At 41.1% G+C, this 12,110-nt stretch overlaps 1 protein-coding gene across 5 annotated transcripts in view; it reads right to left on the bottom strand.

Annotated features, from left to right (window-relative positions):
• LOC131135526 (histone deacetylase 4) overlaps positions 1-12,110 on the bottom strand; it is a 60,121-nt gene that overhangs the window by 28,093 nt on the left and 19,918 nt on the right. For 3 of the 5 annotated variants that reach the window (XM_058081539.2, XM_058081534.2, XM_058081535.2), the window contains exons 7-16: positions 11,212-11,340; positions 10,930-11,051; positions 10,694-10,813; positions 10,249-10,462; positions 9,783-9,994; positions 6,665-6,907; positions 2,663-2,852; positions 2,372-2,505; positions 1,301-1,403; positions 469-515 (exon numbers count right to left, since the gene is read on the bottom strand). In XM_058081539.2, coding sequence (XP_057937522.2) covers positions 469-515; positions 1,301-1,403; positions 2,372-2,505; positions 2,663-2,852; positions 6,665-6,907; positions 9,783-9,994; positions 10,249-10,462; positions 10,694-10,813; positions 10,930-11,051; positions 11,212-11,340 — 1,514 coding nt within the window. The remainder of the gene's footprint in view (positions 1-468; positions 516-1,300; positions 1,404-2,371; positions 2,506-2,662; positions 2,853-6,664; positions 6,908-9,782; positions 9,995-10,248; positions 10,463-10,693; positions 10,814-10,929; positions 11,052-11,211; positions 11,341-12,110) is intronic. The other 2 variants (XM_058081536.2, XM_058081538.2) reach the window with 1 other exon arrangement.

The raw sequence follows: 12,110 nt of genomic DNA, 5'->3' as shown, positions 1-12,110 counted from the left end.
TAGAAAGTAGATGACTTCTAAAATAATATATCCACAAGACATACGCACAACCATGCTAATGTGAATACACACACGCACCTAGTGTGCAGAAAACATCTGGTTCCAATTACAAACACAGCGGAAAGGCAAGCAACAGCTTTTGTTGCCTCTGGTGCTTGAGGGGCGGTGTTTGTGTGTGTGCGTGCGAGTGTGGTAAGATTGTGTGCGACTGTTTGGTGGAACAAGAACAAATGGAATTATTATTCAGGCAGGGGACACAGAGTGAGTGGGTGCATAGTACAGTAACTAAGTTTATTTGTGAACAAAAAAAAGCAGAGCAGAGCCAGTTGGATATCCTATTAGTCAATTAGATGCTGTAAAAACATAGTTTTCCACTGAAAACACTGGTGTGACTAATGGTAATTGACTTGTAATGATAGACAGACTAACACACTTATAGGGCATCTTACTAAAAAAGCAATGACTTACCCCAATGCCTCCACACGGTAACCTCACAAACATCGGACTGGCAGAACCTGACAAGGAAGACCATAAGGATTAAAACACCGGGGATGGTGCAAAAGAAATAGCAAACTTAGCCACATGAACATCTCTCTGGTTTTACATGCGCTAATGGTTGACCCCTAAAACTCTGTATTTGACTTTATGACCTGTCAATCTGTCAATCCAAGTCAATTTGGATGTAGCACTGTTTATATTTGCAATACAGACGCCACTATGTGCTTCATTACAGCTTTATTAGTTCTCAAACTATACTAATAGTGTATATATACATTATTGCTTTTTGGTGGTTGACTATTATTAGCAAAAAAATACATATTTTTGCCAATTACATGTACTTTTTATTAGTATTAAAAACTCTAAATGAATTAAGTCAGATGTGATAGGCTCCAGCATACAGATTCTTATAGATTCTTATTTTATGTCTAGAGTCCTGTTAGATTTAGAAGGTTGTAACCAGGTTTTCTATGCTGTAACTATGAACATTTTCAATTTATAAATGAGGAATTATACCATTATCTTAGTCGCGTCTGGAACCAATTAAGCACGATAAAGCAGGGTCACTGTATTGCCCACCGCTAATGGAAGCTAAGATGATCATTAGAGTTTGTCCTTTAAAGTCAGTGTCATCCAGATCCACCATGTAAAACCCCCAGTCACCATGGACTCATCTTGTGTCATACCTTAATTATTCTACATCGGAGTATTGAAAATACCCCACCCCCCATCCCAAAAAAAAGCCAAAGTAAAACTGAACCTCCTTATTTGGAATAATTGAATATATCAATGTGTTACGCACAGTCCAGTTTCTGTCGCAGCGGGTTAGTTCCATACAGCAGTACATGGTGTTCAGAGTGGACTGTCTGTAGTTCCTCTAATGTGGCTTTCCTACTCCGGATACACTGGACACATAAAAGACAGTGAGAAAAAAGACAACATTATCTCTTATTACTAAGTATCTATGAGCAACCTTTATTCAAAATGTGAGGTCAAACCAATGTTCAACCATATAGTAACTAGCAAAACACTGCCCTCTATTGGTGAAATCACCACTTTGCTCACTGGATTTAAAGTCTAAAACATTTGTTTTTAGTTGGCAACCAAAACGGGTCAAAATAGAAAAGTATGAATAACTATTAACAGTGACAACAAATTAACATGGAATTTACCAAACCAAGTTGAACAATTTATTATGTTTATTATGTTTTATATCTCCCTGTGCATGCGTGGGTTTTCTCCGGGTACTCCGGTTTCCTCACACATTCCAAAAACATGCTAGGTTAATTGACCACTCCAAATTGTCCATAGTTATGAATGTGAGTGTGAATGGTTGTTTGTCTATATGTGCCCTGTGATTGGCTGGCGACCAGTCCAGGGTGTACCCCGCCTCTCGCCCGTAGACAGCTGGGATAGGCTCCAGCACCCCCACGACCCTTGAGAGGAAAAAGCGGTATAAAATGAATGAATGAATGTTTTATGTCAGTTAATTTTCAAGATGGTTAGCACAGTGGTTGGCCACACAGCCAGGAGATCAGGAAGATCTCGGTTCGAATCTCTGTGTGGAGTTTGCATGTTCTCCCCATCTCCAGGTACATTCCAAAAACATGGCGACTCTAAATTGTCCATAGGTATGAATGTGAGTGTGAATGACCAGTCCAGGGTGTACCCTGCCTCTCGCCAGCTGGGATAGGCTCCAGCATAGCCCCCGACTCTAATGAGTGGTATAGAAAATGGTTGGATGGAGATAAGTTTTGACGCCCATGTTATGACATGAGAAACTGTTGGACTGGTACCATACCAATTCTAATCTCTGTCTCCGTGACAGTAATACTAAATCCATACAGGCCACCTTTCTGAACTGTGGTCTTACCTCACAGTGTCCTCTTAGGCCCGTTTCCTGTAGGCGGGACCAGATGCTCTGAATGCGACCTGCATGCTCTGGATGAGTGTTTGTGTTACCACACATACATTGATGCTTTTGCATCAAGGAGTCATACACCAGACCTGAATAATAAACATATGCACACAGAAAATTGATGCTGTGGGTTATTAATTTTATTCATATTTTTACTAAATGTATTATTGTTGAGTTATTATTCAATATGGGTACATTGGAATCTTTAAATTACACTATAGTTTGGATTTCTTTCCCTCTACAAACCTGTAGTAAAACGTGGCTTGGCAGCTGGCTCCTGCACCATCATGGGGAAAGATGAGGAGGAGGCTGGAGATGACTGGGCCCGAGAGAGGGGGCGATGGCCAGCAAAGCTCACTGACAATCCCGCAGCTTCCATTGAGGCCCTGTAGCTCCTCAGCTGATGGATCCGCTGCTGCTCCAGCAGCAGAGCTTGCTGCATAGACACACACAAACACAATGATAACATTGTGGACAACGGTGAGCCTGTACCAACTGTTTCTTGCCATTAGATGGCGCCTTGAGCACAGATTCACATCATGGTGAAGCTTTGTGCTGCTGCATCTGGTTCAAAGGCACACAAGTTGATAGAAGGCAAGGGAAAATAAAATGTATGTTATTTTTAAGTGCAAGTACAGTGGGGGGGGGGGGGGGGGGTGTAGTGAATGTAAAGCCAGGCTTGCCGGTTCAGCAAAGCTCGCTTGGCTATGAAAGCGCTGCTGTATCACCTTGTAACTGATTCGCCATTTATTAAGAACAGGGGAGTAAGAATAATTTGAGCAGCACTATGATGGGAGTGGCGACTTTTAGCATTCTAGCATTCTCTACACTACATTGCAATATTAAATATCAACTCGGCCATGTTAGCAGACGTGTATGCCACAGCAGTCCTTGCATGAGGACTCTGCCCGTTTCTTCTTTTATTACAATATTTGCAGGGGGACTGGAGGAATAAGCACTCTGAGGTCTCAATCAACTGCAAAAAAACTCGTATTTGTTCTAACAAATAGGAAAACGTGTCACAAGGGAAAAGATCGCCACAAACATGTCAACATTGCCACCTAGTGGTCACAATGTGATACAACATTTTGTCATTTAGAGCAGTAAATACCTGTATGACATTCATTCATTCATCTTCTACCGCTTATCCTCACAAGGGTCGCGGGCCTGCTGGAGCCTATCCCAGCTGTCTTTGGGCAGGAGGCGGGTACACCATGGACTGGTCGCCAGCCAATCACAGGGCACATATAGACAAACAACCATTCACACTCACATTCATACCTATGGACAATTTGGAGTCGCCAATTAACCTAGCATGTTTTTGGAATGTGGAAGGAAACCAGAATACCCTTGCACGGGGAGAACATGCAAACTCCACCGGGGGGGAATCGAACCAAGGTCTCCTAGCTGTGTGGCCTGCGCGATAAACTTGAAAAAAGAGCGGTGTTGCTGCAATTAATTTATTTTTTAAATATATAAGTGTTCGACCAGTCCAGGGTGACAGCTGGGATAGGCTCCAGCGCCCCCGCGACCCTCGTGAAGATAAGCGGTACAGAAAATGGATGGATGAATAAGTGGTAACATATCGAAATTGTGCAATGTTGAGTGTTGCTAAATGAAAAGATAAGTAGGGTATAGTTAGTATAATAATCAGTGTTAAGTTTCGCATTTACACGCTAAGCATTATTCTGCCAGCGGTCCTCCCTCGCTCGATTGGCGGTGACTGTGTTGCTTTGGCAGTAATCATCTTTTTCAAATCCCCATAACGCTCCATAATAATTACTTGCTCATCTTGTGTAAACTGGCTGGGATTGCTTTGTTTTTGAGCGGTAGTAGAATAATATGACGTCAAACGCCCCCTTTAATATGAATCCGCACTGAGCACAAAGCGGAGAGCCGGACTTGACAAGGTTAATTGATAACAACAGTTGCAGTATTGTTTATCTTTTTTGGGGAACTTTTTGGATTGTGTTGAGCTGCTTCTTGAGCACAAAGGCCGGGTTTGTTGAGCCACTTTTGCATTACACCGCCTTAGTCCAGCTATTTGTATTTCATAGTGACTCATGTAGAAATGGTAATATCACTCAGTCATTAGTTAATCCCAAGGTCATTGTATGAGAAAACAATACACAGAACTGCTGCTGATCCTGTTTTGTCTCATATAATAGCACATGGAGTACTTAAATGTACATTGGGGTGCTCTTTGGACTTCATGAGTGCATCAGTCTCACCAAGCAAGCGTGTCTAGTCACACTATGGGCGCCACAGTGATAGCGAGAGGTGTGTCTGATTGAATTTGGCTGAGGACAGCAGGGATGGGCTGGACCAGACAGTTGAGGACCAAACGTTATGAGTGCAAACCTAAAGATTGTAATATTATAAAAGTAATTATATTTTGTTCTAAGAGCAATTACAGCAAAGTCAAAATCAATTGTTTGCTTTTTCAACTGTTTGAAAGAATGCATGTGTGGATGTTCATTTGGAGTCTAGTTCAAAAATAGCAGACAGGGGGTAAACATGCTGTGAAACATGACCAAAATATGGACAGTGTAACCCGTGTAAGTCAACATTCAAGATGTCAACATTCGAGATAAGCAGTTGCCGACATACTAACTGAAATAGCCATTGTTTGCACATTGGTGATTTTGCCAGAGACGTAAGGATTTTTGAACCTAAAGCAATTTGCTGACATTGTTTTCCTCCATTTGTACAAAAGTTCAATGAGCACATTTTATTAGTTGTGGAAAGGGAGAGGAAATAACAGCTGTAAAAGAAGAAAGGTCCTATGCCAAAGCTTTGAAAGTCAGTGACAGTTCCTTTCCTGTTACCTTCCTATCCTGTTACCTTCCTTTGTTTTTATTTATTTTCACATGGGAAAAAATCAGTTTTGCAAAAACATGCAAGCAATAATGACTTTAACATTACACATTGTGATAGAAATGGACCAATAGTTACCCTCCAGGGGGATCTAACACCAGGTCCAAGCGACAAATCTTATCTTATTTTCTGCACTTATCAGCAGAAAAAAATGCTAGAAATATAAACAGTACCCAGCCATGTACTATATTACTTTTTAGTAGGGATGTAACAAGGATACAGTCATAAAACCATGCAGTGGGGGCTTGAAGTGCTTATTGTTCCACAAATTGGCACTAAACAATATCAATGTTTACACTTTTTGAGACCAAATAAACCAGTGTTGTAATATATAAAAATAATAATACATTATAATGTCTACTTTCACTCTGTAAAGTGGCGTAATTCATACTGTCTGTTATTAATGCATGGACACACACTGTGGACACAAATGTATGTTTTTCACCAGGAAGGCCGGGGCTGCCAGTGTGTCTATTCTGTGTGGATAGTACACAACACAAACAACACCGAATAAATGCACGACACAAGAAATACTTGCTATTACACCCCTACTTGCTAAATATAGCGATCATGCCGCAAAATTGTCATCATGGATCTCCTCTTCGTATGAGATGTGTTATGAAGTGGAGTCAGTCTCATGCCCCGAGCAGACCCGGTGCTGCCATTAATAATGTTGATGGTGATTAATGGTAACGGTGAAGATTTGTGTGTTTTCATCTGATAAATCTAGTAATTTGGATGTGACCAGTGATAGTGACCAGTGACTACAGTGACCTGCCTGGCAGCTGTTCATTTTCAATGGAATAAACATTCACACGTCACTCCCTGATGCCGGAACACCAAGGTTGGTTGGATGCAGGGTTTACAGTGTGTGTAAAACTCTTAATGTACGCTTCCAATAATGTCATGCGCACTACTATTTCCATAATAAGTTTATTATCAATCATTTTGATCTTGTGACTACTACTGCCCTACTTTTTAGTAGTAAGAAGTACAAGTTGGAGCGGAGGCGAGTTGGTCGACTTAGACGGGTTGGCGACATAAACGTGGTTAATTTAAACAAAGACGCTGACTAGGACACTGCATAATTCAACTGCAAATAAAATGGGCGAACAGTTAAATAGAGGAGGGTGAGAGCATCATGGTTTATTGTCCATCTGTCACTGCTCCCACTGACTTGCTTTAGAAATCCTTCCAGCATTTAGCAGTGAAAACATTTCCCTCTGGGCTTTAAAAACGAATATGTTACATAACAAGGCAAGAGTTAGTGAGATGGGATTTGTTGGGATACTTTGAAAAGCAGATTGAACTGCATTTCAACTCCCATCATACAATATGCTCTCTCAACGTGTCTCTCCAGTCTGTGCTTACCTGTCGGAACAGGAGCTCCTGTTCAGCCTGCCTCTCCCTCTGCTCCCTCTCTTCTTGCTCTTGAGGGTCGAGGGGTTCTTGTTTAATGGTCAAAGAAGAAGAAGAGGAGGAGGATGAGGATGAAAGACATTGGTGCTCCCTGAGTTCTTCTTCTGTCTCCTCTGGGTGACTCTGATGATGCCTGGATGACACGGATGTAGTGGAGCTGACAGCTGAGCCTTGATCACTGGGTTTAGACATCATCTGTGTGAGGACGATACAAAAGGAGAAATCTGACTATCCACTAAATTATGAATCAAATAGTGTTTGAAGCTTGACAAATGAAATATTGTAAAAGAAAATGTAACTGCAAAGACATTACAGCAGGCTTTTGGTTATGGAGTGGGTTCCTAGGTGCACTGCATCAAAATCTAAACTAAAAGCAAATATATATATATATATATATATATATATATATATATATTATATATATATTATATATATATATATATATATTTCAAGAAAAAAACTATTATTGGTATGAACGTCAGTCTTCATCCGTCATCATCAGTCTTTTTTGTTTCCCCAAATAATTAGACTTTCTTCTTAAATAAGCATCATAAACTCTTTTCCCATAATATTTAGACAACTTCATTTTGGTTTTGCTTTTCATTATAATAAGGCTTCATTAAAAATAACATATTTTTCTTTAATATTTCAACACCTACTCTTATGTGCTTTTTTGCGCTAGAATGGGACCTTTTTTCTTGTAAAATGTGGGCTGTTTTTCAATTTTTTTTCATTTCCAACTCAATTTTTCTTCTGGTAATTACGACTTTATTGCCATATTTTGACTAATTATAGTAACATTATAACTTACCCCACAAACAATATTGCAACTTTATAATGTTTAGTTTGTTTCTAATAATATGACTTTTACGATGCACAAATTATTCCTGTTTTTGTTAGAATAGCACTTTTTTCTCTTAATATTTTGCCTTCATTCTTGTCAAATTACTGCAGATTTCCCCCTTTTTTACTTTTCTTGTTAAATTTGTAAAATGCGCTGTGGGCCTTTGCATACCACCACCTTAGCCCACCAGTGTCTTTTCCACTATACTTTTCCACTATTTGGTCACTACCATGGCCGCCCCCTTCCTGAAGGAACCTCAAGAGATTGACGATAAAACGCACACAGCACCACATCAGCATTCATTGGGTCATTGAAAATGTTTTTAAAAGCTAAATGGCCTTCTGGATGCTTCCATGAAAAACTATGACAAATATGTCATAAGAACCAAATACCATTTGGTTAAAGTTTCTGGTGGTTATTAACATCAGAAAACCCAACCAAAGAACTTGTTTGCTTGAAAAAGTCCTAACAGAATCCTTGTACACTATTCTAAATTAAGTAGGGGTAACTTGTCCAGGCCTGTAAGGAAGAGAAAGAAAATGGAAAAACCCTTAGCTTAAATGATAGGAGGCATTTAAACACAGGAACTACAGAAAAAGGTTTGTTTTTTAAGAATGTCGGTGGGATCGAGGTCTCTGTCCCTGTCATTGAAAAGCTTGCGTAGATCAGAATTGGACTAGATCACTGTTGATGCATGAAAGACACACACACGCACACAAAGACGCACACACTTGGCTGGCATATTGCCCAGGGAACAGTTCATTGACGTCAGAGAGCAGGCTCTTGCCTCATCCTAGTCCCTCTTTTCCAAACAAACTCAAAACAGCCATTCAGTCCTGCTACATTGGTTTTCCCTCATCCTCGCTACCTCTGTTTTCTCTTTCTCTGCTCTCTCTTTCATGCACCTTTACACCACAGGCAATAATAGCGGCCGCTAGAATGGTGACACTAAATGATGCAGTTAAACCAAATAGAAACAAAGCAGACCTATGAATCCTATGAAAACCAAGGCCCCGCTGTAAAATCTTCAAAAGTCTCAAAGCAAAATGTATCTCAATCTCTTGGAATGAACAACAACAAATATCAGGTCTGTATTGAACTACGACTGGTAGAGTGACCTGCTTGTTTCTTTATATGCTGGGATAGGCTCCAGCTCTCCACAATCCTGGACGGATAGGAAAGGATAAGATGGAGATGTGACCAAGAATATTTGCTATTTCAGGCATTCCAACAATAAGCAATAGATTCAATTCACTATTCATATAATAAGAATTTTTTTGTGTGTAATTAGGTCTTAATTTTCAAAATATGTGTAAAGAAAACAATAGCATGGATATTTCCACTGCCACTCCACGAGAGCAGTTGCGCAAAAACGCAAGTAATTTATTCAATTAATCAGTTTTTATTCTGAGTTGTCTGGACAGTATAAAAGCAGAGCGACTCAGTGTTAAACAATATATGTTCATGAAGCCAACAAGTAATTCAGTCATTTTGATCATGAGTGTACATACACACACCAACACACACGCCCACTATGATTGCTGTGAGTCACATTTCCTGGAAGACCATAGACGGAGGCAGCTTTGCTAGGAGCACAGTTGCCATGGTGACAAAGAGAACACATACAAGAAATGCTAGGAGACTTTCTGATTGCAGGTCGTTTCATTTTGCTACTGAAGGAAAGACAGGACTCACAAACATTCAGGATTTGAACATCATTCACTTAGACCTGGTTCTAAAACAAAGGTGTAGCTCTTGCACATAGTTGGTCTCCAGGGTTGGATTAGAGGGCCTAGCTCATGTTGCAACATGGTAATGCACAGGATCAGGAAAATATCCCAGTTCTTGCATGGCCAGCACACTCACCGGACACGTCACCCACTTAACATGTTTGGGATGCTCTGGATCAGCATATATGACAACAACCTAATCAACTCCATGTGGAGGAGATGTGTTGAACTGTGTGAGGGAAATGCTGCTCACACCAGATACTACCTAGTTTTGAGAGCCCCCCAGTCTAGTAAATCTGCACATTTTATGTGGCCTGTTATTGTAGCCAGCCAAAGGAACATCTGTGCAATAAACAGGCTGTCTAAACAGGATTTTCATATGCCACACCTGTAAGGTGGATGGATTATCTTGGCAAAGGCGAAGTGCTCACTAACATGTCCGTATTGTGTGTGTGCATACACTTTTATATTGTATTATTTATATATGGAGCCATACCTTGTTGATGATGTGTTGCTGCTGCTGGAACTGTTGTTTGTGCTTTTCCAGAAACTGCTGGTGCTGCTGCTGGACCACCAGCTGCTGCAATGCCTGGGCTTGACCACACTGCTGTTGGGGTAAGGGGGCTGATTGGGTTCTACCCAATGGGTGGTGGCCTCGCACAAGCTTAGAGATCGACGATGGCGGTAGTGGGAGGCCGCTAAAACCAACTAAACCCATGGAAGGAAGAGAAAAAAATGCTAAATGGTTTTATTTGTGATATCTGAAGTTATTGAAAGAGCAATAAGCTTGACTTATAAGGATTTAGATGTAATTAAATATAAATATGAAGCAATTCAGTATTGAAATAAACAGAATGGAGACAAATCTGACCATTTTATCTTGTAATGTAATACACAAGCGACTCTTTAGGGATTGGGAGAAAGTCCAATTCTGTACATACAGTACTACAGTGACTACTGACCCATTGGACTGTGGCTCTGTTCCAACAGCACCATGTGTTGGAGAAGGGGAACATGACCAGCTGTGCCCCCTCCAGCTCCCTCTCTGTCCAGACCTGAAGATGCCAAGTAGGGGGGCAAGTGGGCAGTAGGCAGGAAAGGGGAGGTTAAAGGAATGCCCCGCTGCAACGCGGACAGTGCCAGGCAACTCTCAGGATCTTGATGTCCTGATATTGTCTAAAAACATTTAGACACAAGGAGGAGAGAGGAAATATAACGGCAGACATAGTTGAGATGCAAAGGAAGTCAAATCAGACATACCTAAGACTGAGAAGACTAGCGATGAATAACCCTGACAAGAAATGTTATTTCTATGTCCTGTGATAAATTGCATGTTTTGGAAATGAAAAGTATGAAAAGAAACAATAACTTCTATTGTTTATTTAATAGAATATCAGGTGCACTTACATTGCTACCCGGGCATGTAGCTGGCAATCCGAGGGTAATGTTGGGCAGCGAAGGGGAGGTGTAAAGCGAGAGCTGGCTGACTGACCCATCCCTTGAAACCAACCGTTGAAGCAAGGACGCCTGCATGGAGACACACATGGTTTTTGCACTCATTAGTACATTAAGCAGACACTTATTTATACACATACATTTCTACTCATAAAGACAAAACAGATGGGCAGTCAAGATGGTGTTACCTCTCCTGGGCTGCTGGACATGGGGATGCCGTTCTCATGGGGGATGTTACTGGAGCTGGTGTTGGGGGAACTGGGACCAGAGCCCGGTGCACTGCTGCATGCAGACTCTGGGAAGAAAAACACTTTGCTACCTTTACAAATGGCTTTAAAGCTACTTTTAGTATTAGTTATGCACCTCCCTTTGATTGGCATTGCATATCCATCTTCTTTATAAGTGTCTCTAAATGAGCGTCATCATCAAAAACATAACACCAAAGTCATATTCAACTCAATGATGCTCACCAGCAATGTCCAGGGAGCGTTTCTTTGCAGCAGGGATGGGGCCGTCTTTCCTACGCAAGAGAGGGCTGCTACGGCGCTCTGTCACCTTCTGCTTTAGTCTGGAACGAAGCTTCAGGTTGGGTTCAGATGCTGACCATACAGAAACAGAACCGGAAGGAGGATTTAACCACAGTGAGTCAAACATGTGAACATGTCAAACAAATGATTGTTGATTGTGGCACCCTTACTTGACAAATACTGTATCAATGCGTATTTGATGAATGTCGATCAACTTCAGCTTAGTTCGTTTACATCAACCATGCACATAATGTTACATTGAAATATATCACATATTCAAAATTCACTGCTCAACATGTCTAAAAAGTAGCAGGAAGAAGCCAAGCTTCATTGCCCACAACAGAGGCATAGAAGTAAGGATTCACTCCAGTACCTATGTGCCCTCATCAGTGGGGGTTTGTTTGTGGGTATTTACTCTGACTAATGAGTAATATGTTCTTACAAGAGAGGTCATCACTCTGCAGCAACAAGAAAAGCTTTGTTGACCACAAACATCAATGTTGAGGCTTCCAAGCAATAATAAGTAATAATAATCACATATACTGTACATTGAAATAACATATATGTTTGGATCTGCATTGATGTTCCATGTATGAATTCACTGCGATTGGCTGGCGACCGGTCAAGGGTGTACCCTGCCTCTCGCCCAAAGTCAGCGGGTATAGGCACACATCGAAAATGTATGGATGAATTCAGCTTGGGCTGTTAGCTGCAAATGGACCCCCCCCACCACCGAACGTGGATTTGCGTTGTACTGTACAGCTGTAATGGCGGCTAGTCTTGTCATTGTCCAAGCCCCAACAGAAGGAGGTTTATGTGCTCCTCCACTGGCTTCCTTCTGC

The sequence above is a fragment of the Doryrhamphus excisus genome, linkage group LG12, assembly GCF_037039965.1.
Source record: "Doryrhamphus excisus strain RoL-2023G ecotype Guam linkage group LG12, RoL_Dexc_Guam_v1.1, whole genome shotgun sequence".
NCBI classification, from domain to species: Eukaryota; Metazoa; Chordata; class Actinopteri; order Syngnathiformes; family Syngnathidae; genus Doryrhamphus; species Doryrhamphus excisus.
This window is presented reverse-complemented; position numbering and strand designations above follow the sequence as displayed.